At 56.1% G+C, this 27557-nt stretch overlaps 2 protein-coding genes across 14 annotated transcripts in view; one reads left to right on the plus strand and one right to left on the minus strand.

The window, feature by feature from the left end:
- Positions 1 to 2004, plus strand: part of SLC12A7 (solute carrier family 12 member 7) — a 91897-nt gene extending 89893 nt beyond the window's left edge. For 9 of the 12 annotated variants that reach the window (XM_053593503.1, XM_053593538.1, XM_053593546.1 and 6 more), the window contains one exon: positions 1101 to 2004. The gene's annotated coding sequence lies outside the window, so the exon portion shown is untranslated. The remainder of the gene's footprint in view (positions 1 to 1100) is intronic. The other 3 variants (XM_053593514.1, XM_053593531.1, XM_053593521.1) reach the window with 3 other exon arrangements.
- NKD2 (NKD inhibitor of WNT signaling pathway 2) lies at positions 1 to 27557 on the minus strand. Of its 2 annotated transcripts, XM_053593610.1 has the most exons (10): positions 26783 to 26874; positions 14484 to 14628; positions 12754 to 12889; positions 5701 to 5761; positions 4637 to 4864; positions 3818 to 3913; positions 3307 to 3454; positions 3109 to 3193; positions 2398 to 2525; positions 1 to 1334 (listed from the first exon to the last, which is right to left on the minus strand). In XM_053593610.1, exons 2-10 carry the CDS (start codon positions 14578 to 14580, stop codon positions 778 to 780), a joined length of 1536 nt encoding a protein of 511 aa, XP_053449585.1. In that variant the 5' UTR covers positions 14581 to 14628; positions 26783 to 26874; the 3' UTR covers positions 1 to 777. The 2 variants fall into 2 exon arrangements, with proteins under 2 accessions (XP_053449585.1, XP_053449594.1); XM_053593619.1 differs by lacking the exons at positions 12754 to 12889; positions 14484 to 14628 and adding an exon at positions 27152 to 27557 and having other exon boundaries at positions 4637 to 4764; positions 26783 to 26886.

Raw genomic sequence — 27557 nt, forward strand, 5'->3', positions numbered from 1 at the left:
TACAAAACACAAAAATTTTTATTATGCCTGGAAAAAAACCTCTATTACCAACTGACTGTAAATTTGCTTTATCCCTAAAAATGGTGCCAAGAGGGAGCACAAAGTCACCTGTGGTGGCCAGAAAGCTTCAGGCACCAGTCTCAGGTGACAGGGCCTTGAGGCTGCATAGCCTCCACAGCTATCGCTGTGCCCTGGAGCCTGAAGTCCTCCCCAGAGGGGCCGTGTTGCGGAGGCTGCCCATGCTCTGCTCCATGAGCCAGGTGAGGATCCCCTGCGTCTGGCATCTCCACCACTTCCAACCCCTATTCTGTCCTTCTGCCTGTGCGTACCGCCTTGGCGGCACCTCCAGCATTTCTAGATAGTTCCCACACAGCCCGGCTCCCTTTGTGAATTCTGCTCAGCACAGCTCAGGGAATCGAGGACCCTGCCAAGGAACAGGTGCTCCCAGGACCCTCCCTGACCTTATGAGGAGCAAATTACATGAGAGGCTCCAACTTTTGCACTCAATCTTGGCCTTGCCTCCCTGTGCCAGGAGCACCCAGAGGTGGCAGTGTCTGAGCAGAAGCTCCTTCAGTGTTCTGGGGCCTTGTTTAGAATCATACATGGAGGCAGACACAGGAGCGCTTTCTATGCACCTGTGTGGGTTTTATGGGCTACACAGAACAGCTTTAAACAGGAGCGCCAGCGGCATTACGGAGGAAACAGGGCCCTTTTTCCCGTGTTCCTCGAGGTGCTACCTCCCCACCTGCACCTGGGGTCTGAGGGCGCGTAGTGGGGCTAGGCGGGGTGCAGATGGTGGTGGTGGTGGTGATGGTGGTGCTCGTGGTGGTGGTGGTGCTCGTGCCTCTGGATCATGGGCACCGGGTAGCCCTCACCTGTCACCATGGGTGGCAGGTCCCGTACCGCCTCATGTTCCACAGAGGCAGGCTGGCCATGCGTGGCCTTGAGTGGCGAGTGGCCCTCCCTGCCCTTCTGCCGGTATCGCTTGTGGCCATAGGCCGGCAGTGGGGCCTGTGGAGGGGGATGACCATCTGGGGGGGCCTGGGCCAGCAGGTAGTAGCTGAAGACTCTCCCGGGCTTGCTGTTGCCCAACATTCCAGGCAGCTTCCCCATGCCCTTGGGTGACTTGAGGAGCGGCTTGTCCTGCACCTTCAGCCGGGACTGCATGTCTAGGACTCGGGCAGCAGGCTCTGTGGCCAACGTGGCATGATCGGCCAACACCTGGGACCTGCGGTGCTGCAGCAGGTGTGCATCCGACTCCTGGGAACGCGACCTGTTCTGTAGGTGTGAGGCCCTGCCGTGGTGCTCCTGCCTGGCCGGCACCGGAGGGGACCCTGGGGGCAGGGACAGAGTGTGAGGCCTGGCATGCAGCACCCAAACCCGTGGGTTGGGTTTCTGACTTCTCTTCACAGCAGTGACACATTACCAAGGGCCACACTGGGAACAACTACACAGGGACCTGCCACAGGCTGCCTGGGAGCCGGGTCTGCAGACAGCCATGTGCCCAAAGCAACTGCAGGAAGAGGTGATGCCAGAACCCAGGACGTGCCCTGCCCAGGGGACCCTACTGTCACCCATAGGAAACGGGTCTGGTCACCTTAGGTGACCCCTGCCTGGCTCCACCCTGTTCTCCTTGAATGCAGCCCCTGACCACATGGTGGGTCCTACGAGGAGAGCGTCTCTGGCAGGGCTGAGACCCTGTCTAAGGCAGAACATTGTGTTATGTCAGAAAATGTGCAGCAAAGGGGCCTCCAGAACTCATTTCCACTAAATCTTCCTTATGAAATAGATTCTGGGAAGGCCCGTGGGCTGCTGTCCCACAGTGTGCTGTTTAAGCCTGTGAGGGCACAGCCCTGCGCACAGACTAGCCCAAGAGACAAAGCTCATCCAGCTAACAGACTGCTTTAGCCACCTGCACCCGGGCCACAGCCCTTTAGCCAAGGTATTTCAGACTCAAGAAGCTCCTCAAAGACATTTTAAAAATGTTTGAATTGCTTAAGCAGACCCCTTCTGCTTCTGTGGATTCCTCATCAGGGCCAGTGAGGGTCACCTGGCCCCCAGCCCTTGGGGAGCAGCCAGACTCTGACTCAGTAATCTCTCTACAGCCATGTGTGGGTCTGTGCCGGGCAGGCTGGCAGGCTGGCAGGCCATGCTGCTGGTGAACCAACTCCTCTCGGTGAGCTGGTAATCCTCTCGAGATGCCCACTTCTCACCCCAAGGCAGGGTCTCCTTCTCACTTTGGACCAGGTATTCTCACCATGGATAGGCGGTCCCCTTGCTTTCAGGAGGCACCAACAGGTAGCCAGGAGGGGAGACAGGTCCACATCTGGGGCTCCGGTGGGGGAATCCCAGACTCATACCCGTCCAGGGCCTGCTGCATGGGGTCTCAGTACCTACCAGGACCAAATTTAGACGTGTAGTTCTCGATACCGGCCAGGTCTAGGTAGTGGTTTCTGCGCTCTGTGCTCTCGTCCACACAGTAGGGCCCCCGTGCAGAGCAGGACTGTGGGTCAGCATTGGGCCTCCTGTGCAGAGCACAGAGGAGGAGCCTGGCCACCGGCACCCGCAGAACAGCGCTCCTGATGATGGAGCCTGCAGCAGGCACACGGAGTCCCTGGGGCGCCAACCAGTGTCCACTTCTCTGCAGGGCAGGAGGAAGGGCCCACAGCGCGGACACAGCTGCACATTGTCTCCAGAAACAAGGTCATGGGCAGCTCAGCTAGGACCCCAGGATCCCCATCACACACCATGTGCCTCAGAGCCACAGGCGCTGGGCTGAACCACTCACACTGTGTTCTCTGCTCACCACTTGAAGCAATGGTGGCCACCCCCAGCCCTGTCACCTCCAAAGCTGGTGAGCAGGACCACATAAAACCAGAGTGAGTCCAGACTGGGAGCCCCAGCTGCCAAAGCTCTGTCAGACAAACTCAGGAGCTCAGTCAGGCCACTGGCCATGGGATGGGGCCCTCACCCGACAGGCAGTGCCTAGAGCGCCCGCCCAGGTGACGAGCTTGGGTTTGCTGGGTGCACGTCAGACAGCTTGTTAGGCTTGCGGTAAGCAGGGGCTTCTCAAAATGGAGCCACCCCCCCACAGGCCCAGCTCCTTACCTGATGTGGGCAAACAGCCTCCTGTCAGCTGCCCGTGGGTCCTCGGCGAGCTCACCCTCCATTCTGCAGCGAGGGGGCTCCCGGTCTACAAGAGGGCTCCTGCATGTGAGCTCACTGGCTCCCTCCCTCATTTGCCCACCCACTCATTTTGTTCTCTTAGCCAGGCCAGCTCCTGGGTAAGGGCTCAGACCCACTCACCCTGGCTGGAGGGAAGCCCCTCTTTCCTCCTGCCAGAGGGCTCAGGGCTGACCGTCAGCTTCACTCGGAGAGTCTTGCTGCTGCCTGAGGAGTGATTGATGGAGGCATCGACTACCTCATAGATGGTGTGCATCAGGCTGGACATGTCCTAGGGCCGGGCATCAATGTCATAGCAGACCTCAAGGGGGCAATGTCCTCTCTGACCCCCTGCTCCATCCACTCAGCATCCCAGGTGAACCCCAGGGTTGAGCACAGACATCTGGGCAGTGCTGGCCATACCCCCAAAGGCAGCCCTGTCTGTGCCTCCAGTGGGCCAAGGCAGGCCTGCTCTTGTGAGGATACCCTACAGCGCTGGAAGCTGCCTGGAATGCTGGGCAGCAACAAGCCAGGAGCCCTTCCCCCCTGTGTCCCCATCTCTCTGTCCACTGGGCCCAGCCTGGTTGGAGAGCTAGGAGACTGGGCCCTGAGCAGTCCCTCCCATGACTGCCTGGTGCAAACACAAGCATGCTACCTCCCTGGTGACTTTCCCACTGTTGTCAAAGTCATAGAGTGTGAATGTCCACTCTTGGTGGTCATCGTCCTCCACCGAGACGTCACACTGGAGGGCCTGTGGGTGGCACACAGAGATGGGGCAAGGAGTCAGTGGGGCACTTGGCTGGAAGTGCCCCCCAGGGCCCTCAGCCTCTCATGTGCCATCATGCCAGTGACCCCTGACCCACAGAGGGCAGTGTCCTGGGGCCTTTCTGAGGGGTCTCCTGCAGCCCCAGCTCAAGGGTGATCTAAATGTCCTCTTTGCAGCTGGGAGAGGGCTCTGCAGACCCTGTCCTCACCCCATACCTCCCCTCCTGGTGGGGACCCAGCTTTGTGCCCTGTGATCTGGCTCTTCCCAGTGCTCAGCATCACCTGGAAGGAGACAAGGCCATGCCAATTGTCAAGGGTTGTCAGCTCCACAAATCTCAGTTTAAAACCGACAAAATGTCCCTAGGCCCTGGCAGGAAAGTGGGACCCCTGCTTCGTGGTCCCCGGGGCCGGAAAAGCGAGACAGCTTGTGAATCGGCTTTGGCATTATCCTGCTGTGTGGTGCATGCCATGGCTGGGAAAGCTTCTCGGATTATCTATGCCACATCCGTCAGTTTGGCCAAGTTCACAGTGACATCCTGTGTCCAAAGTGGCTGACCAGCAGCACGTCCAAGTCTCACTCAAACACCTCAAACTGGCCAAACAGTGGAACTGCCAGGCCAGAGCATGCACGGATGCCTGGTTAGAGCCAACACACGCCCACCCTGCCCGGGGACACTCAGGAGGGTGAGGGGTGCAAAGAAAGACCTACATCGATGTGCAGGCGCTTTCTGCCGGGCCCTCGCAGGCCCTCACAGGGCGTCACCCTCTCTCCATCCTCTGTGCTGAAAAGCTGTCCTGGGCCCTCGTGGCCCTCAGCCTTCTCCGGGGGCAGTGCCACTGCAGGGGTGAGAGAGGTAACTTGGGGGCAGAGGGTGTGGGAGGATGCAGCCCTCCTCTGCTGAGCTGTGGTCCCTCCCTGATGGCTGGAGCCGAGAACCTGTGCTCACAGAACAAAGGGTGTCAAGGGACCCAGGCAAGGGCAGAGGACTCCCACCAGGGCTAGCCACAGCCACATACCTCCCCTGCCCCCCAGCCTATAGCACCTCACACCATCCCCGGGGATTTAAGATACCAATGCCATGGAGTACAAGGAGGCCCCTCGGGCCCCAGGGCAGTGGTCCCAGTGTCCTGGGGCTCCCCTCCCTGGCTGCACAAGCTATCTGGAGCTGAGTGTAACATCATAGCAGCCTCCCTTGCCACAGCCTCTGGCCATGAGGGATGGGCAGAGCCCTCCAGCTCTCCCAGGCTGTGACCCGGCCTAGGGGGCCTGGGTGCCTGCTGAGCACCTATGGACAGGTGCATGTCTGAGCTGGCTGAACTCCCAACGAGTCAGGTCCTGGCACCCTCTGGGCACCTGAGCCTAGTCACATCCTGCATATCCCATAGGGAAGACTGATACCCCGAAGACACGTGTGTGTGGCAGGGACTCAGACCAGGCTGGCATCTCACAGGCTCACTGTTCAGGGTTGGCCTCACGCAGACACCCATCCTCAGACCCATCTGATTCAAGGACTCATAGGTAACCTTCGCACAAGACCTGGCCTGCCCCAGTAAAGACCACAGGCTCCCAGACACTCTGACCACTTAGCAGATCCAAGCTGCCCATCCATGTGGATCCGAATGGACAGTGTGCGAAGGGCGTGTTACAACAAACAGCCTCTGAGGCTACACATGACCTGCTTGGGTGGCATGAGGGAGGCCTCCCAGGAGCCTTGCCACAGGCACTCTGGGAGGTAAAGGGGTGGGGGGAGGTACCACAGGGGCTACACTTACCCTCCAGAGGACACTGGTTCTCCCGGACAGACCCGTCCTTGGGGTTCCCGCTGGGCAGCTCCTGCAGAGAAAACAAGGCTGTGAGTGACCACATAGCTCAGCTGGGCAGATGGGGAGACCTAGACACGAGCTCAGGGCAGCTACAGCTAGAACCTGACGGGGCCTCTGGGGTGTCCCTCCCACCCCCCCACACCTCCCTGAGACTCAGAGTTTTAGAGAGCAAAACACACAGTCCCCTGTGTTTTAGGTCCCATCATGATACCTCCAGGATGAAGCAGTAGTTCCCAGGGACCATGCCTGCTTATTCAAAGTGAGCCTGTGCTCCAGGTCATCTGAACCTGAGCCCCAGGCCACAACACTGTGTGCCAGAGGCTGCATGGGAGACCCTTGCTCCCCCAGCCAGCTCCCAGCACCTCCTGCCAGAGGCTGATACGTGCACCACTCTGCAGTGCCCAGAACCAAGCGCCAGGGGACAGTGCCTCCTCCAGGGCTGCCTGGTGGGACCAGTTATGCAAAAAAAGGGAAAGGGCCTCAAACAAATCTAAAGGCCTTTGACCTAAGGAACTGCTGAACAGAACTAGCTCACATGGTCTCACAAACAGCCTCCAGAAGGAAAGGGCTGGGGTAGGAGACAGTGTGATTGGGGAGTGGCCCTGAGCCAAGGGATCCTGCGCACTGGACTGCAGAGCCCCAGGGCCTTTCCTGAGAGAGGCGTGGTGGGTGTCGCTACATCCCAGCTTTTCTGTTTCTGGCTCCAGGAACTTGCAGGTCACTGGAGAACTGAGTGAGGAGACACCACATGGCGCTCAGACCTGTCCCCATCAGCCAGAGGCTGTCTCCCTCATGGCCGCAGCTTTGTCATTCCTTCCCAATGGGGTCAGGTGAGGTCCTGCACCTCTCCTTGTCTCCTGTGGGGCACGGGTCCCACAGCCACCCCGCAAGCACACCTTGACGACCCAGATGCTTGGGCTCCCAGGCAAAGAGGGCTGGGGACAAAGCTGGGTGCAGGTCCTTGCTGCCACACTGCTCATCGTTCAGGGTCCTCACAGGGGATAGAGGAAGGTTCCAGGAAGGCTGGCTGCCACCCCAGGCCACAGCAGAGGGAAGGAGATTAGGCCCCCCATTTACAAACAGGCCCTACAGTCACTCCACTGAGGTTGAGTCCTGTTGAGCTCCCCACGGGGCACAGGGTAACCCAGAGGTGGAGGCCCTGTGGGCCCCAGGGGGACAGCTGGGGGAAGCAGAGCTTGAGGTTATTTTAGTAAGAAACAAATACCTAATTCTTAAAAAAGCATATCCTGCTTTGGCATGCAGCCCACTGACTTTGCGTGGTACTGAGAGTGCACTCTGGCCCTGTGAAGCCCGTTCACAGCAAAGTGTCCTGAGCTGGAAGGATCTCTGTCGTAGGTAGATGTGGGACTAAACCAAATAGTCTCTAAAAACCTGACTTGGGGTTAATTTTTCTCTGTAAAAGCAAAGCAGCCTGTGAAGCTGCAGCTCCAGGCTTCCGTGGGGTATAGGGTGGTGCCCACAGGGCTCCTGGGTGTAGCCTGTGCCTGCAGCTTCCTTGTGGGTGCACGAGGCACAACGCATCAGCTACTGATAGAAATGTTTTCACGAGGTAGCCAGGGGAGCTTGCACCCAGGCTGAGGATTGTGAGCTCCCTGCCCCTGTCCACCACTGGTAGGGAGGGACAGTGGTGACCCTGAACACCGAAGTGGGTATCCTCTGAGGCACCTGCATCCATCCCGGGAGCCCCGACTCAGACCTTGTCCTGCAACATGGAGAAGGTAGACAGGGGGCCTGGGTAAGGAGCCCCTCAGGGTTTCATGGTCCTCTGCCCACCCCGCACCTCCCATGAGGCAAGTGGTTAGTGTGCTCAAACTCTGCAAGGTCCTAGAGGGATCCTGCTTCCTCCAGCCGTACACAGCATTTCCTGGTGAAAGGACTCCAAGTATAGCCCTTCAGGGGCCAGCCAGATGAGAGGTGATGGGAGTGGTGGGGCCAGCCCTGAAGAGACACAGTGAGGGTGACAGGGCCTGGGATTTTCTTTTTTTCTTTTAAGACAGAGTCTTACTCTGTTGCCCTCAGTAGAGTGCTATGGCATCATAGCCCAAAAGCAACTTCAAACTCTTGTGCTCAAGTGATTCTCTCGCCTCAGTCTCCCAAGTAGCTGGGACTGTAGGCGCCCACCACAACACCCCAGCTATTTTTTAGAGACAGGGTCTCCCTGTGACTCAGGCTGGTCTCGAACTCCTGAACTCAGGCGATCCACCTGCCTCAGCCTCCCAGAGTGCTAGGATTACAGGCGTGAAACACCATATCCAGCCAGGGCCTGGGATTTTCAAGGGGTTGCACCTGGCTGAAAACATTGATTAAAAACAAAGCCCACCTTGTACTCTATGAAGTTAATATAGTGGAAATTTTAAAAATACCTTCCATTTCTCATTTCTAAAGTAATCTGAGCATTTGATTTTTGAAGTATTGAATTGGTACCAGACAAAAGTGTAAATGCATGGAGTCTGGGGCAACACAGCTGCTCCAGATGGAAAGAATCTGCACAGACCCTCAGTTTGTCTCCTGGAGGCACTGCCAAGGCCCCAACCACCAACCAAGGCTACCACAACAAACCCAGGCTGCAAACTACCCAAGGCTACGATAATGAGCTCATGACTGAATTCCCTAATATGAGGGAAATTATAGTGAAAAATATATATCCACAAATATCCCAACTTTAGAATATACAGTGCTTTTTCTTTTTTCTTTCTTTTCTTTTTTTTTTTAAGAGACAGAGTCTCGCTTTATGGCCCTTAGTAGAGTGTTGTGGCACCACAGCTCACAGCAACCTCCAGCTCTTGGGCTTAGGCGATTCTCTTGCTTCAGCCTCCCAAGTAGCTGGGACTACAGGCACCCACCACAATGCCCGGCTACTTTTTTGTTGCAGTTTGGCCAGGGCCAGGTTTGAACCCGCCACCCTCGGTATATGGGGCTGGCGCCATACTCACTGAGCCACAGGCGCCGCCCTACAGTGCTTTTTTTTTTGGCCGGGGCTAGGTTTGAACCCGCCACCTCCGGCATATGGGACCGGCGCCCTACTCCTTGAGCCACAGGCACCGCTACAGTGCTTTTTCGAAGAGCTAAATCAACCTACTTCGGAGATGCAGACAGGATCCAGTAAGGGGAAAAATGAACATTTGCAGGGAAAACTAATTCTGCTCTCTGAAACAGTGAATTAAATCAAATCCACCCAGTTACTTAAATATGTCCTTGAGTGTACCTGCTTCAGTTAAATGAAAGGGCCCGGAAGGCTAACTACAACATATAGAACCTGCTCCCAGGCTGACAGCCAGGTATGTAGCCCCATCCCCCCTGGCATGACTTCTTCAGTGGCCACAGCCCACAGAACACTGGCTTTGGGGCCAACCTGGCCAAGCAGACAGTGCCTCTCCTGATGTTCCTGAGTGTGACCCCCGCCTGAGGGCCCCCACTTTGCCATCACAAAGGAGCCAAAACCCTCATAGAACACCCTCCAACCATGAGCCCCATTCTGCAGGGCCATACCCCTTCCTTGAGCCCTTCCTGCCGTGTGTGTGGCACCACCAACCACACCCTGTCAAGCCCTCCTGGTCAGCAGGAGCTGCCTGTGCTCAGAGGTGCTCTTGGTGGGTCTCCCTGGTGCTCAAGTCAACTCTTTTGGGCTCCCCACCACCCTCCTGTGGCTGCCCCATGCCCTGCCCTGCTGTGCTGAAGCCCCAGCCCCTTACCTCTAGGCCCCTCCAGGCAACTGGGAACTGACAAAGAGCCCAACCAATGCCCTGCCCCAGAGGGTTTGAATCCCAGTGGGAACAGGGCCCTAAAGAAACCCATGGTGCCCACCTTGGGCCTGTCCTGTGTGCCTGAGCAAGCTGGCCTCTGCTCCACCAGCCTCACCTGGGACCAGTGGAAGACGGTCCCATCCCAGCCCACAGAGGCCCCTGGGCCAGCAATGCCTCCCTGCAGCCAACATTAGGCTTCAAGTCCTCTCACCCCTCCCAGAGGCCACTGTCCACACCCTGGCTACACAGCAAATCCTTGTTCACTCCTTTAGTCACAAGCACAGAATTAAGCTGTCTGTGCCCCACCCACCCACCCAGTAAGCAAACCCTGCCTCAACTCCGCCCAGTCAAGGCCCCAGGACAGCCCAGGTCATAGGCCTTGAGACACGTTCCACAGCTGCCAAGGAGTGAGGTGGGAGATTTCACATGAAACCTCAGCTCCTGGCTTTCTCTGCATACTCCTGTGCAATAGCACTTGGAGGGAGACTGGTCCCTGCATGCCACCCGTCAGAACAGACACTCTGAGTGACCTATCATGGACACCCCTGGAGACCTGGAGGTGCCAGCCCCATGCTGGTCACCACCCAGAGCAGAGCTATGCCCCCTCTCAGGGTAGGTGGGGCCAAAGATGGCCCAGGACTGCAGGTGGGGGCCATGTGGGCAGAATGAGGCCTGGGGAGAGCTGGGGTCTGCGGGTACTGACACCAGGGGTCAAGCTGCTTCAAGCCTCAAGGAAGAGGACAGATATGCAGAAACAGTGACTTGGCTCCCTACCTGGCCTGGAGAACAGGCAAGAGTGTCATTCTGCATGGAGACAGCAGCAGCACGGGCTCTGAGGGTCTCTTCTCCCACCCAGCAATCCTGGCCAAGGGATGAGCCACTGCAAGCTGCTCTTCAAAAGCTGCCATGGAGCTGGGCTGTGCGGGACAGACTGCTTGGGACAGTGCCTGCATTTCCAAGAGCCACTCACTATGACTTGTGTTCTGGAGAATTCTGTTTTCCCCACAGGAAAATATTTACTCCTGTCCAGAAAGCTAGCAGTGAGCCAAGTCTAAGACGGGGCTAGACCTGGCCTTCCTTCCTATGGATCCAGAATTCAGACTCATTCATGGGGGCGGGGCCGTCTGTACCTGCGGGTCTGGCCATGGAGGAGAAGGGCCACCCCACAACACCCTGCAAACTCATTGCCTGTGTTTCCCCAGCACGCCTGGCTGCCCAAGAAAACACATGTGGATGACCTCCCTTGGGGCTCACATCCTAACACCTGGTCTAGGGCTACAGAAATACTGGCCCCCCCAAACAGAAGGTAAAGGTCACATCGCTGCCAAGAGGCTGGACTGGGAGCATTCATTCCTGAGGCCCATTTCTCTTCCAGGTGTCCTGGGGGTATGAGCAGGAGAGGTTCTGCATGCATAGGAGTCCAAGAAGGGGGGATGAAGAGGGAAGAGAGGGGAGCAGAGAGACACAGAGATACAAAGAAAGACGAGACACAGAGACAGAGACAGACACAGTGGCAGAGGGATGGAGGGAGAGACAGTCCATGCACACATGTACACACATGCACATACACATGCACAGTGCATGCACACACACACTTGGACATATACACACATGTACACACATGCACATACACATGCACAGTGCATGCACACACACACTTGGACATATACACACATACACATACATATGCACAGTGCATGCACACACACACTTGGACATATACACACATGTACACGCATGTGCATGCACACATAAGTATACATGCATACACATGTGCATGCACACATGAATGTACACGCACACATGAATGTACACAGTGCATGCACACACGTACACACATGCACATACATATGCACAGTGCATGCACACATACATGCACATACGCATGCACACACACACTTGGACATACACACATGTGCATGCACACATAAGCATACCCTCATACACATGTGCATGCACACATGAATGTACACAGTGCACGCACACATGTACACACGTACACACGTGCATGCAAGAAGGTACACACATGCACATGAATGCACACAAGCATACACGTACACACATGCACACATATAGAAGACGAGGAGGAGGGGAACAGGCCCCTTTGGGGGAGGCTGTGAGGGTGACAGGAGAAGGGAACTGAGCTGTGTATTGGGTGGCATTTTCTGAAACTGTCTTGATGGAACAGAAGGTGGGTGCTCCCAGTTGCCTCTGGAGACGAGGGGTGTGGAGCCTGGTTGGGGCTGCTGTCTGGAAGATGCTGCTCCTATACATAGGGCCAGGCTGGGCATCTCCTGCATCCATGCCACCACTAGCCACAGCCACAGCAGCCCCTGCACAGTGGCACTGCCCACCCCGCAGGCCCCTGGACCACCTATTGGGACAGCCTTTACCAGATCCTTGGGAAACCACCCGGAAATTGGTTCCCCAGGCCTTAGAGAATGGGAAAGGGGGGTCCAAGTGATGACCTCAGCTCCCACGGCCACTCTGCACCCGACTGGCCACAGAACTATCCAGAAGCAAAAGGCACCACGACAACCTTGCTCTTTTTGGAGTCAGCTCAACCAAGGCTAATCCTGCAAACTTGGTGGTGCCCCAAATTTGGGTACCAAGGCCCAGGGCTGCCTGGTAGTGGTAGTGGAGCAGAGCTGTGGGGCTGTGGCGAGTATCAAGGGAGTCTCTGGGGCTCAGACTGGAGGCTGGGTGTGGGGAGGGCAGTGCCAGTCTCAGAGAAGTCTGGGAGGGGCCTGGGCTCCTACCTCAGAGGCTACTCAGGGGCTGGACATGGGCGTGATTAATGTGGTGTCTGCAGGCAGCCCAGGGAGAGAGGACAGAATGGAACTATGTAGGAAAAGGCACAAGGGTGGCAGAGCTGAGGCCAGCGTCTCTGGGCTTTATGGGGGGTCCGGAGGGTCCAGGTATAGGCTCCAGGGGACAGGAAGGCAAGGTCACAGCCTCAGTCAGCAGGGGGTGGGGGTGGGAGTGGGGGACCCTGTGCCAGGAGTGGGGCAGGGGAGGGGCAGGAAGCAGAAAGGGCGGTGGGCTTCAGGCCCAGGGTAGGTGGTGGTGGTGGGGGAAGCTGTTTCCAGCCTCTTTAAATGCACAGAACTCCCCCACTCCTCTCTGTGGGGACACCCAAATGCAAAGGTGCCAGCTCCCAAATGTCACCAGAACGCAGGTTTGTGGGGAGGCAGAGTGTGCCCCACCAATGCCTCAGGAATAGAGTGTGTTTTCTTACAAGGAGGTGGGAGGAGGTGGCGGAGGCTGCGTCTGCAAGGCTGCCATCCGCTGGAATTTGACTTCAAGGTGATCCGCCTGCGTGTCTGTCTGGAAACTCCATGGCTGGCTTTGAAGTCGAGTCTCGGTTTCAACTGCTAAACAGTTTCAGATGTGACAATGTAGTTTTACGGGCTTAATAATTCCGACACATGTGCAGCCGAGGCCCAGAGAGGTTACGACAACACCGCAGGAGCTGCCATTTAGGTGCCGCACATATTATTCTGAACTTCTGATTCCAAAGGGAAAGATTTGAGGAAGTAAAACCCGCAGGCCATCCAAATGGTCTTCTCACACAAGTGACAAATGCCTTTAGTTTCCTTCAAAATTACAACGGAGCTTCCAGATCTGAGGCAGGGGCTCCTGGAATTTGCCCATCGGTATTTCAAGGCTAGGACTATTATGTTTTTAACAACAAAATTTGAAATTTATATCTACAAAAGCAGCAACTTTGGGACCAAAAGGTCTTCTAAACTACTCATTATATTCTCACAGGATAGTGCTTCACTATGACTGAACTCCCTCTAAGAGGCCAGAACATTAACCTGTTTCCATCTCCATCTTCATCTCACCTACCACAGCCTCTCATCATTTTAATCACAACAGTAGGGAATGGACCACACATTTTTCTGCATTAATAGGATTTATTTGTTGGCACCCACCCACCTAGCAAACACTCGATCCTAAGGGGCCTGCACTTGCCAGGGCCACATCTGGGCAGCCTAAGGCAGGACGGCTGACCACACCCACCGGTGAGACCCCTGGGCACCATCCAATGGTCACCATTAGCAGCAAGAGAGTGATAACTCCAACATCAAACATACACAGGAAAAATGTCACAAGCAGGAAGGGGCCACTGAGAACCCACTGAGCTCCCAAGCTGGGTGGCCAGGACGTCCTCCCCATGCCTGGAGAGAGGGGCTGGGATGGAGTTGCCCATGTTACTCAGCTTGAGTGGGACAGAGACACCATGAGTGCAGCCAGCTCACACCTCAGCTCAGGAACAGGGTCCATTCCTGCCCAGTGTCCTTCACCCAGGTTGTCTGAGGGTGGGTAGGTTGTCCAGGGGTGACTAGGAGTGACCAGGGGTATATGGGGATGATGGGGGTGTGTGGGAATGATGGTGTTGTATGGGGATGATGGAGGTGACTCAGGGACATGGGGATGATGGAGGTATATGGGGATGACTAGGAGTATATGGGGATGTATGGGGTGATGGGGGTGACCAGGGGTGACTGGGGATATATGCAGATGATTGGGTTGTATGGAGGTGATGAAGTGATGGGGGAGACCAAGGGTGTCTGCGGTGCAGCAAATGGAGAGGAGATGCCGTGAAATGAAACATCTTCAGCTCAGTATTAAACATACATGTAGCACTTGTGTGTACATGTATATACCCTGTGTTATGTATACACACATGTGCATGCTCTACACACAGACAGACATGGACAGTCAGAAACTTCTTCTATGCTTTAAATTCTTAGCATCTTAAAATTTTGTTTTTAGTCTACAATGTCTTTTTGCCACTACTCTGCAGACTAATTTCCTTCTCTCAACTGACGTGCTGCTGCTGTTATTATTTTTGGAGCTAATGATCTGCAATTTCACAGAGAAGAAAACCAAGGGGATTGACCTTCCAGACTCCAACGCTGCCCACTGAGCTGAACGACAGGCCTCAAAACACCAACAAACCTTGACGCAGATCCCTAGCCACTCTCAGTCGCTTCCTCCGGACGAGGCTCCGTCCTGCTGGGGGATGCAGAGCCAGAGTCCTGCACTGCAAACCCATGGACACTTCAGTTTTCTTTCAATTGTAGTAAAGCCTCATGGTTCAAAGCTGGAAAAGAACACTACTTCATTTTAAGGTTTTCTTCTACTTTTGAAGGCAGCGTGTGTTGACGTGCAGGGCCCATGTCACACCAGAGAGCCACAGGCTGAAGGTGACAAGGCACTTGGACATGAGCACTGGCTGAGATCCTGAGGACCAAGCTACTCTGAAAACAGAAATAAGCTTTTTGTCTTTTTTACGTGCCCTCTGTAGTATGATGTGGAAACATTCCCTGCACACCACAATTTAATAACTTCCAAACTAGGCCTGTTGCTGTTGGCAGGAAGGTCTGTGAGGTCAACTTGGCCCAGCCTCCCACCTGCCGCTCCGGTATCTGGAGCAAAGACTAAAACTCAGCTACCTTTGTATATATAAACCAAAACCTCCTCGTAAAGGAATTTAGTTGAGACCTTGCCTGTGAGAGATAAAAAGTGTTCTGAGGAGACCTAATGCACATCTTTGTCAAATAACACACAATCTCATCTTGGGAAGGGTCCAAGGCTTGAACCCTCAGTGGCAGGAAACCCCCCCTCACAGCCCTTCTCAGGGTCAAGAGAGCACAGAGATTGGGCACAGGTGGGGGTTTAAGCATCAGGACATGAGGGCCGTGGATGCATTTCTGGTCCCTAGAGCTGAAAGCAGAGGGATAGTGGTCCAGTGGGAAGGCCAGGGCAGGCCTGGTCACTTTGCCCTGACCCAGGACTCACTGCCAGGGCCCTGAGTCCAAACAGCACTGTGGACAGAGATGCAGCATCCACTGCCCCTACCCGCCGTTCCCCAACACCCCAAAGCAGGGTCAGGCCCCACTCTGTCCCAGTGGTCCTTCATCCATGCCAGACTCTGAGCCATGTTCTCTTCGCGACAAACAAAAGAGACCTGAGAACAAGCCCAAAGAACCCCAGGGTGGTTTTCCCTGGCTGCCCTCCTGAGAGGTGGGCTGGAAGCTGCAGGCTATCTCCCAAGTTCCCACCTGGGGCCTTTCTGCCGGGCAGGGCTCTGCCTGTGGTAAGCAGCCGGCTCCTGCTACCACGCCCAGTCTGCCTTGGGGACCGTCCCGGTGTGAGTCCCCACACAAGGCCTGCCTGCTGTTGTGCCTCCAAGGACCCCCCATGTGGCTGCTGAGTCACCCCAACCCTGAGCCCCCACTCCCGGCATAGCCATGCTGCCCACTGCTCCAAATGCAGTGTGCACCTCAAGAAACCTCACCAGACCTGACAGGCACTACCCATCTTCCTGGCTGAACTCAGCGGTTTAAAGAACACCTAAATCACTCAAAACAAATCAATGAGAGAGAAAAGGCCAGATGCACCCACCTGTGGGCTCTATAACTCAGGGAGCAGGTCCTCCAACCCAGGGTGCTGCCCAAAGGCTGCCCAGCACTCAGCATTGGCAGAAGTGGCCACGTACCTGGGGCACTCCTGGGAGGGGCACAGTGGAGCCGTGGTTATTCTCTCTCTGGCCCCCAAGCCTGCCTCAGTCCTGCACACCCTGAACCCTGACCCGAACCCCTACTGTCCAGGCCTCTCCCTCCCCCACGCCTGCCACAGGGCCTTTGCACTGGCAGAGTATCTGCAGAGGTATTCAGGTGTCCACCCTTTGCCACTGCCTCACCACTGACTGTCCTGACAAGCCATGTCTCACAGCAGCCCCCCAGCCCCAGAGGGCAGCCCCTCCCTTGAGAGTCCCTTCCTTGGGGTGCAAGGTTATTGTTGACCCTAGATTCCAGTCAGGAATGGCAGCCAGGTGGCAAGAACAGCACTGGGGTCTGCCCGGGCTGAGTTGGAGTCCCTGACTGACCCTGCTTGTCCGGTTTCCTCCCGTAAGGGGGAAAGTGACAGCATCTCACAGGGGTGCAGTGTGAGGAGCCACCAGGAGCCCCTGCCCAGGGCTGGGGGCAAGGTCATAGAGCCCCTGGGCACAGCCAGACTCTTTGTGCCGGCCCTCCCACCATGACGCCTTCCTCTGGCTGCTTTTAAGCTCTTCTCTTTATTAGTATTTTTGGGCAGCTCGATAAGGACATGGCCCGATGTCATCTTTATTATTCTTGGAACACACTGTGTGAGCTTGCCTGGTCTGTGGTCCAGAGTTTCCATCAAATTTGGAAAGTTGTGGCCAATATTTCCTCAAGTATTTGCCCATTGCTCTTTCTGTTCTCTCCTTCGGACCCCAGCTCCACACAGGGCTGCTTGACGCACTGCTGCGTAATCTTTCTATGCGCTCTGTGCTCTGTGTGGTCATTTCTCCTGCCACAGCTGCCTGCTGGGCCTCACGCGGCGTCCACCCCATTGCACACTGCTCCTCTCCAGCACTGTTCTTTCCATATGAGTTCTACTAGGTTTTCTAACATCTTCTTCCACTTCTAGCCTCACCATGCTCATGTTTCCTTGACCTTCTGGAAAACAAGGAATATATATATTTATTTGTTTGGGTTTTTTTTTTTTTTTTTTTGATACAAAGTCTCACTTGGTTACCCTGGGTAGAGTGCCATGGTGTCATAGTTCACAGTAACCTCCAACTCTTGGGTTCAAGCAATCCTTTTGCATTAGCCTCTCAAGTATCTGGGACTACAGGAGCCTGCCATAATGCCCAGCTACTTTTTAGAGGCAGGATCTTGCCCTTGCTCAAGCTGGTCTTAAACTCATGAGATCAGGCAATCCACCCACCTCAGCCTCCCAAGTGCTGGGATTACAGGCATGAGCCACAGCACCCAGCCAATAAGGAACATATTTATCATCACTGCTCTAATGTCTTGCTGCCAACTCCATTATCTCTGCCACGGCTTGGTCTATTTTGTTGTTTTTAGGGACACAGTGTTGCTCTGTTGTCCAGGCTGGAGTGCCGTGGTGTCATCAGAGCTCACACAGCCTCAAATGCCTGGGCTCACGTAAGCAGAGTAGCTGGGACTACAGGCCTGTGCTACCACGCCCAGCTAATTATTTTTTTCTTTTTTGGGGGGACAGAGTCTCACTATGTTGCCCAGATGGTATTAGACTCCAGGCCTCAAGCAATTCTCCCACTTCAGCCTCTCAGAGTGCTAGGATTACAGTCAGGAGCCACTGCACCTGGGACTGACCTTTTAAAACAAGGCTGTGGACAGAGCCATAACTGCGTAATGGCAGCAAAACCAGAAAACACCTGACTCAACCCCATAGGTGGGCAGGACTCCCCTGGGCCCTTGGCTGTGTCCTCGAGTATGGATCCTGCCCTAAGACTGGCCTAGGGAGGGATGAGTGGGGGTCTGAGGGCAGGGAGTGGGCCAAGGAGAGGCTGCTCGGAGGCAGTGGCCATGAGGAGACAGAACCTACACACACAGTTGCAATTCTCTGGAATGTTCTAGGAGGCCACAGAACTGAATCCATGTCCATGTCACCACCTACTGTTCTCAGCATCCTGAAGCCAAACTCAGCATCATGGTGAACACACATGGACCAGTTAGTGGGCACAGACTCAGCACTCACAGTGAACACATATGGACCAGTTACTGGGCGCAGACTCAGCACTCACGGTGAACACACATGGACCAGTTAGTGGGCACAGACTCAGCACTCACAGTGAACACATATGGACCAGTTAGTGGGCACAGACTCAGCACTCACAGTGAACACATGTGGACCAGTTAGTGGGCGCAGACCAGGACGCCAAGGTGTGCTCACGGGCCACGGTCTGCCTGGCAGGGAAGGTGTCTCTTCCTTGGCACTGCCACCCTGCACAAACGGCCAGCTTACAAGGTGCGTAAATGAACCCCAGTCTTTCTATGAGGAATGCCAAGCAGTTGTGGAGGCACTCCTTAGGAGATTTACCTCCTTTTCAGGGAATTCTGCAATGAGGACCATCCCCCACAGTCTTTCAGATTGAAATCCTGCTCCCACCCTGGGAGAACAAGGCTCCTGACTGTCCCAGATGAACCGTGGCCCTAAAGCAAAAGGACGGTGCCCACAGCTGTGGCCTCCTCCTGGGTAAAGTGCCCAAGGGAGCCCAGCCCTGCCCACAGGGGGTTCAAGGCCCAGAGCAGGGAGGCAGCCAGGCCAGATCAGGAGAGCACACCCAGGAGGTGTCCCACCTGCAGGGAGGGCTCCACAGGCCTGCTGTCCTCATGCTGCACAGATGGGTAGGGGCCCTGGAAGGCACCCCCCAGGAGGGATAAGGACCAGGTCTGGAGAACCTCAGAGCCAACCGGGCAATGGGAGGCAAGTTATACAGGCTGGGGAGGAGCAGGGCTCAGTCTGAGCAGGGCCTACACCCAGAGCCAAAGGGAGCAGACCCTACAAACCCCCAGCAAAGCAGGGGCCAGGAGGGGCAGGGCAGACTGACAGGACAGAGGCTGTGTGGTGGTGTTTGTCCTGAATGGGGAGAAGACATTCTGTAGGGGGCAGGGTGGGGAGAAACATCAGTTCAGTCCTGTCCATGCAGAGGTGGAGATGCCTCTTAGATCCAAGGGGGCCTGCCTTGCAGGGCTCAGGGAGAGGCCAAACTAGACAGAGACATGAGGTGCAGCCACCAAGGGGAAGGGGTCCCCAGGGTGAATGTCAGCAAAAAGAAGGGACTAGGGGCTGGAGCACCCTGGGACGGGGCAGAGAGACCTGGTGGGCTCCCTGGGCATGAGCCCACAGGCAGCATCCTTTCTGGTCCCAGGATGACACCAGAGTATTCAGCGGAGAAGCCAGAGACCATGTGAAACCCTTCCTGCCCGTCCTGTCTGGGGCTGGTCAGCGTTGGGCATGAGAAGTTGCCCTGGAGAGTTGGTGGCACAAGCAGGGGGTCCTGCATTCAGTGCACAGAGAGGCCAGCATCTGCTGGGACCTTCAGAGGATGGCTGAGCTTATTGCATGCTGAATGCCGAAGTGTCCCAGAGAGCCCTAGTTAGGCCTGGGGCCAGAGGGAAGGAGGTGCCGGGGCCCCAGCACTGGCAGGTCCTTCCTGACAACTGCACAAGATCAGGTCTTCAATTTCAAAAGGACAAATGGAACTGCAGCTAGACCATACCTTCCCTTAGCTGTCACCAGAGACCCAGTCCTAGAAAGCTGACAGCAAAGCAAAGCTGTGTGTCAGGATAGGTCCTGCCACAGGACGGCACCTGCTACAGCAGAGCTCCGAATTCAAATCCACCAGATGTTTAATGGTTGTGTCAAAATAATCTCCAACTTAAAATTTTATTAAAGTATTCCATGCTTTTAGCTTCTCTAACTTCAAAGCTCAACACTAGTTGCAGTTTCCTTGGAAAATTCTACAGAACAAAAGAACAAATCCTTCCCTTCTGGCTGCCAGGGTCTGGCAGTGCCCTGAGAAGGTCCCGGCCAAAAGCAGCAAACAGGACCCAGCAGACCAGTTTGTTCAATGGTATGAGTGGCTGCCAGCAGGGCCCTGCCAAGACTCCCTCCAGATGAAAGCAGACTACAGCTTGCTAGCTTGGGAGGTACCGCTGTTGCGGGCAGATAGGGGTGTCTGCACAGCTCTCTAACTGCATCCAAACTGCTCAGTGGAGAGGCGGCCTCCAGAAAGGCGGTGCTGAAGAGGCCAGTGCCTCGTTTCCTCTCCAGGACTACACCCTAAGCATTGGCCCAGTGAACCACCATTAGGCTGGGGAGTGGCCATGAGTGGGACAGGACCCTGTCACCTCACTCCACAACCTCTCTCACTTTGCTCTGTGACCTCCTGTGGTTCCAGCCCCACAGAAGGCCTAAGGTCCCACTGGGTGCACAGTGTGGAAGTGCACCTAGTGTCGACACACAGTACTGCCTTCAAAGGTGATCTCACCCTAGGCCTGACAAAGCCTTGGAAGGCTTCCCTGACAACTTCCTGTGATGACTTGGGTGTCCCTCTGGGAGCAGTTCCACCTGCCTGTAGGAAGCGCCTTGGCAGGGAGGCTTTCCCTGAATTTGAGGCCAAGTGGCTGAGACCCCCTGGCCGTCTCACTGGCCTCAGTGACTGCTGTGCCTGCTCGGTGGGACTGGCCTGGTAAGGAGGCTGTGGGACCCACCCACACAGTCACCACGAGGTCACTGAGAGACCAGCAGCAAGTCTGGCGGCGAGGCTGGGGCGAGGCTGAGCTCAGAGCAATTGGCCGGAGCCACACTTCTCCTGTGTCCCTCTGGCTTGGTGCATCCCCAGTGCTTCGTGCAGATGCCAGAGAAGGACAGGAAAGCCCCGTTGTATGGGGCCCATTCTCCCAGGCAGCTCCTGGCCCCACTGGGCTGGCCCTGGCTCTCACTACCTGGCCGAGTGGAAGTGGGCATCACCTGCCACCAAGAGCGTCCTGCACCAGCTCCGGTCTCGGGTCCTTCATCTCTGTCCCTTTCTCTCTCCTCATAGCACCACAAGGGAGCTCACACCTCACACCACAGAGGGACACCTGAGGTCCAGGGACAAGAGGGCCTTGGCCACCCTGGTGAGCACCAGGCACGCAGGTGCCTTCACTAACTCTGAGGTAAAGGAAGCCTTGGTTAGCGAAGGGGCCACATTTTAAAATGGCCACGTCAGGGGTTCCCAGTTGTGATATCTGATCAAGATTTCTTTGAAAACTTCTGCAGGGACTGACAAGGTGGACACCCTTTGGCCACACAGTGGGGGTCAGTCGTGGGGTCACATTCCACCCTCTCCTCAGCCCAGGAGTCTGGACCTTCTCCAGCCAGCTCTGCGCAGGTGTATTGCCAGGAGGTGATGGTGACGGCCTCCAACAAGGCAGGCCAGGCAGACAGACTGATCTCAGGATCTCACAGCCCCACTGATGTTCCTTTCAGACAGGTGGCCAGGCCATCAATGTGTGCAAGGCAGGGTCACAGTGCACAGATGGGGCACTGGCTGGTGAACCCCACTCCTTACCAGGGCTCTGGTCACATGGGGTTTCCAGCCCAGGGGTGAGCCCACATTTGGTCACCCCCATGGCTCTGCCCTTTCCCACAGGACCCTCAGCATACACCAGCTCCCGCCAGAGCCCTCAGGAGCTCATGCCTCATCTGAATCTCCGCCCACAGCCCTTTAGGTGGACACAGGTCAGACAGACATTGCCAGGGCTTATTTCTGAAGACTGCAAACTAGCCAGAAGCTTCAAATACAGGTAAAATGTAAGCTCTTCAAGCAAACCACCACACCCTCAAAGTTACTCAAGTGACCCAGCCACAAATGAAGATGAGGATGAGGAAGACACATGGCTGCTTAGAGGCAGTCCGTGTTTCTCTGCAGTGGCTGTGGCCCCACTGAGGAGGGCAAGGCAGGGTCACATCTCTTCTTCTATGTCCAGAAAGCTGAAATCCCAGCTCGTCCAGCTGCCAAGCAGGCAGTCTTGGCTCCAGAGGCTGTTACAGACGTCCAGGGGCAGTGCTTCCTGTGGGCTCCTTCTTCAGCTTTTTCTGTGACACCTCTAGCTCCAGAGCCAGTCCTGGGAGCAGGTGCGCTAGTCCCAGTCTCTGTCTAGCTCTCCCCTGGTGGTTTTGGGCTTCTCTGAAGCTTCCACCAAGGTGTATTTATGGACAGGAGGGTCGACTCTGCCGCTGCCAGCCAGAGCGCAGGCTTTCACACGCCTGGGTGCTGGGACACCAGGTGGCCTCAGGCCCCTACCGTGGCCAACACGATCCGCTCTCCAGCCCCACCACTGGGGTGCCATCCACAGCTTCACCTGGTCCACGTCATAGAGCGCCTGCTACAGGACATACGGGGTGCTACACACACAGTGTTGGGCCAATCCATGTGGCTCTCAGCCCCTGCTGGGCACCAGATGCTGTTGGTTGCATGCCTAGAGATGACCCCAGCACCTCCCGCAGTGGGGGAAGCCAGGTGGCCTGGCGAGTCCTTTCTACTCCTGCAGACAGCACCTACCCACATTTTCAGGCAAGAAACAAGACAAACTTCTCCACTCATCCCAGGCATGATCTGTGGCCACCTCCCTCTGCTGCCCCTTGCTGATCTTGTCCCTTCCTGTGAAGTTTTTTCTACAGGGGGGCACCTGCCAGATTATTCCTTAAGTCCTCTCAAGGGCGGGGATTAGTCAGGACTATGTGGCCCATCCCTAGGTGGAGTGGGATCTAGCAGGGCAATTTCAGAAGTGTGGGAAGGGCTGAGGGCTTAATGTTGCCTGACCTTGGGGACCCCCATGTCCCTGGGACCCCCAAGTCCATCCTCAGTGTCCCGCCTCCAAGTGAGCCCCCAGGCTCCGTGCACAGCCCAAGGTAGAGACACAGTTGCTGGCACCGACAGGCCAGGCACACAATGGGCACCAAACAAGTGAGGTGTGGCCACAATGTACTGTGGCTGCCACTCCTGGCTCTGATGCTGAGGCCTCTCTTGGGCTTAAATTCCATGAGGTCACAGGGTACCCAGAATATGGACCATGGAAGACCCAGGGTCAGCCCTTGGAGTCTGTGCCCAACAGTGTCCCCATGAACCCCTGCTCCCTGCTAAGGCCACTATTCATCCATGGCATCTGGTGAATGCAGATGCTGAAGCAGCCACCACCTACTTGCGCAAAGTCAAATAGGAAATACCACTCCTTCCACATGGCCCATGGCATCCACACGGCCTTGTCTTGGGACAAATTCAGTCCCTCCCACATTGCCTATAAACACGTATCTGCAGCTCTCTGCATTGACTGAGGCCGTGGGAGAGTCCCAGGAACGTCTACACGAATCTGTTCCTGCTCACTGAGACTTGTGGACCCCACTACTACATCCAACGCTCCGACCCCTCCCAGGTGGCCTCTGCAGGGCATGAGAGTGTGAGGGTCCCAGGCATCCTAGCCACTGGGAAGGCATCAAGCCACATCATGGGGCCATAGACTCTAAAAGCAAAGAGAGGGCCACCTATGGGCAAGGCTACACGGAGGGCAAGGTCTGCTAGAGCCAGAGGGTGGGGCTCATATCCCTGGGACTGGCCCTGGGGTTCAGCCCTCAAAGGTACCAGCGGGTCTCTATTCTCATGAGGCGTCCCAGTTCCTTTCGAGGCTGCTTCCTTTCAGCAGACATGCTACACATGCCAATGAGCTGAGAACTGCGTGTGGGTGTGGCCAGGACTATAAGTGGAGCTGAGAGGCAAGGTCCATCCAAGCAAGACAACCAAGATTCTGCCCTCTACCTCCTGCAGGTGGTGGAAAGCCTTCATAGAGAACACAGCCACAGCCTCCTCGACTCACTAGACTGGTCTACCATGAGCCTCAGTTAAAACTCCACCTCTGGAGTTAGCTGGGACCCTCCTTTCTCAGGCTTCATGGAAATCTATGTTTAATTCACAACAAAACTGCAAATGTTAACAGTAACTCTTGTCTTCTGAACTACCAGCCACAGGAAGCATCTCAGAGAAGTTAAAGCTCTTTGGGCAGCCTGGATGCTAGCTAGAGGGCCCTCTCCCAGGATGGAGCTGTGATGTGACCTGCTTCTCCTGGCTGATCACTACCCCACTTAAAAACAGCCCCATAGGTGCTGCCATGTCACCCACCACCTGTCTCTCCACATTCTCTGAACACATGCACTCCACTCAAGATCCTCTGTTACACCATCACCAACAAACCCACAGTCCTGGCCCTTTGGTGACAGTTAGTAATGAAGCTGGGCAGATCCCACCAAGTCCAAACTGCTGTACATCTCAGAATTGACAGGGAGAACCATCTAGATGGGGCAGCTGGGCCACCTCCCTGGGAAATGCTGACATTTATAAGAGTTTTTCAGATGTAAATAAAGGCAGAAAACAGCATAGCTCACTAACAATGGAGAAGCCAACCTCATCTGCTTTACTTTTAGGTGGTGGGGGGAGAGTTAGAGGTTGTGGATGTGGACTTAATTTCCACAGGTTATTTGCCACAATTCTTGTGGCAAAATGGTGCGCATGGGTCACCTTGCATGAAAACATGGGCAGAACTGCAGAGAAGAGGGAGTCCCCATGCTGTCCTCATCCCACATCACCAGGGGGTGCAGTGGGTGGTCCAGGGCTGGCCTTCCTTAGGCTGTGCGGGAGGACAGGCCACAGACAGAGCTCTCAGCACAAGCCACCCCAGGTAGCACATGCCGTCTGGTGAGCAGGGGCAGCAATGGGGCATTGAGCACACCGGGGCTGCCCATCTCAACTCCAGGTGGGTGGCTGGCCAGAAATGGTCAGACTGATGGCAAAATGAGGGAAGCAAGAAGCAATGCCTTTGTCTGAAAGTGAAATGTATTTAAGGGACAGTCCTTCATTCTGAGATTTCATCCTTCATGTATTAAAAAGGAACTTTCTTTCATGAAATGAATGTAAAATTAAAAGGTAAAACCCAAGCTGCCCCCCCACCCCAAAGTCCCTAGGCTTAGTGCCTGGAGCTCAGTGGCTAGGGCACCGGCCACATACATCAGAGCTGGTGGGTTGGAACCCAGTCTGGGCCTGTCAAACAATGACAACTACAACCAAAAAATAGCTGGGTGTTGTGGCAGGCATCTGTAGTCCCAGCTACATGGGAGGCTGACGCAAGAGAATCGCTTAAGCCCAAGAGTTGGAGGTTGCTGTGAGCTGTGACGGTACATCACTCTACAGAGGTCAACATAGCGAGACTCTGTCTCAAAAAAAGAAAAGTCCCTAAGTGTGGACATCTTGGCCTAAACAATAACTCTGCTTCATTGCAACCACTTTGTGATGAAGCCAAATGTGCCTGCACTGACCATGCTTCCAGAGAAGGCCCCAGGCCAGACAGCCAAGGGCCAAGGACTGGCCTAAGCTCTTGACCACAAATAAGGTGAATGCCCATCCATCATTATTATACCTTAGAACTGCAGACCCCAACCCCTGGTACTGGTCCATGCCCTGTTAGGAACCAGGTCACACAGCAGGAGGTGAGTGGCAGGTGAGTAAAGTTGCATCTGTATTCACAGCCACTCCCCATCACTGCCTGAGCTCTGCCTTCTGTCAGGTCAGCAGCTGTGTCAGAGTTTCACAGGAGCACAGGCCCTACTGTAAACTGCATGTGCGAAAAATCTGGGTTACAGCTCCTTAGGAGAACCTAACGCCCAATGATCTGATGGAGCTGAGGCAGTGATGCCAGTGCTGGGGACAGCTGCAGACATATTACAGGGAGGCTTGACTACACAGGGACCACAATGAATCAATTGCCTGCAGTCTCATACCATCTGCCTCCCTCCATCCCTGAAAAAACTGGCTCCCACAAAAAGTCCCTGGTGCCAAAAAGGTTGGGGACCACTACCTTAGAATATATTTCCTGCCTTAATGAGCAAGGCACCAGAAAGTTGCCTCAGGAAGCACAAACCCTAACTCTATTACAGGTTAATTTCCGGGCATATCTGGGCCCCTTCCCAGGACAGGGATGCACAAAATGTTTACAAATACAGCCAGAACATTTTATTTATCAGCTGACAGAAGAATGCCCTTCCAAAAAGGAAGCTGACTCTGTGAGCCAGTGTACTCTGTCTGTGGAGGACTCTGGGGGTGTGGGAGGAAGCAGTGGGCAGGTGAGGGTTTGGGACATGGGATGTGACTGTCGACACTACTGCAGTGCACTCATATTAACACAGATGACCATCTAATACCAACTTCCGCCTGTGCTACAAACGTGTGCTAGTCTAATTTATCCAAGATCCTTCCAGGGCCCCTCTGCCCCTGTAGCTCTCTGCTTCTAGAGAAAGCACCTTCCCAATCCACCCCCAGGGACACCTGTGTCCCAAGCCAGACCCCCTGGGACCTCTGGCGGCATCTGCAAGTAGCAGTTGCAATCTGGCTGGCTATGGCTGTCCAGCTGTCCCTCTGCCTTCCCCCTGCAGTCCTGTGGCCAGCTCTCCAAAAGAAGGAAGGCACCGCTAGCCTCCACCTCCCCACCATTTTTGCTGTGCAAGCACCTGGCCCCAAGCCCCCAGTCTCGCTCCCAGCTCCTCCAGCATGGGACATCCAGGCCCCCCAGCTCCTCCAGCCCAGTTCCCCTCCCGTCCCATTCCCAGCTCCTGCAGCCTGAAATGCAGAGCCCCCACCCCCAGACAAGGTCCACGGAACCCCTACACCTCCACCACTGGACGCCAATAAGGCTCCACTCCACACGACCGACCCCCAGCAGGGACATCACGAGGCTGCAGGGGTCAGGTTCCCTTGGCCGGTGGAACGTCACTCTGGCCGGGCCATCTTAGCTCACGCCTTCTCTGTCCTTGTCCAGGCAAGAGCAAGTCCGATCCCTCATCCTCTGGCTGCCGTCCCCGCGGCCGCCTACCTGCTTATCCCGCGCGCGGTGCTCCACGCCGCCTTCAGCCCGCCGCTCCGCCTCCTCCGCGCCCTTGCGGCCGCTCGCGTACCCGAACACCACAGAGCTGTCCCCTGAGGCCAGCCGAGCGGACGTCCGGGAACCGGCACCGAGGAGGGAAGGAAGGGGACCCGCGTCAGCCCCGCCGGCGCTGCGCTTTGGCGGTGTCCGGCCGCCCGGCGCCACCTCCTGCCCTGGGGGCCGCGGAAGGCGTGGTGGGCTGGGTCCCGCACACTCCCTCTCCCCGGCGGCCTTGCCCACTCCGAGGACTGCACCGCCGGATGCGCGTTGGGCTCGGGGCCTGGAGGGTCGTCGCCCCCGCCAAGCCCGTCCGCTCACCTTCCGGACTCTCTCTCTGCCTGCAGGCGGCGGCGGCCGGAGGACGCGGGGGCAAAGGGAGGGACAGTGACTGGCCCGCGCCCCGCCCACCCGCCTGGCCGGCCTGCACTTCACAATGCTTGGACTGGAATTTCCCCATCCCGCCGCCGCCAGCAGCCGTCCGGGTCCCGACCCGCCGGGCCGCTCCGCGCACCGCGCTCAGGTGCGGGTCTGCGGTCCGGAGCCGGGGCCAGGCGTCCGCGGGGACTGCGAGGACCGCGGCGCCGCAGCCTCTGCGCCTGGCTGGGGTCGGGGCACCGGATTCGGGCGCCGAGGCTCGGGGCTCGGGGCTCGGACAGGGGCGCGGTCGCAGCTCAGCCCCTGCGTGGCTACAGCAGCAACAGTAGTGGCAGCCGAGCTCACTCTG

Source organism: Nycticebus coucang, chromosome 1, assembly GCF_027406575.1.
Source record: "Nycticebus coucang isolate mNycCou1 chromosome 1, mNycCou1.pri, whole genome shotgun sequence".
In the NCBI taxonomy this organism is placed as follows: Eukaryota; Metazoa; Chordata; class Mammalia; order Primates; family Lorisidae; genus Nycticebus; species Nycticebus coucang.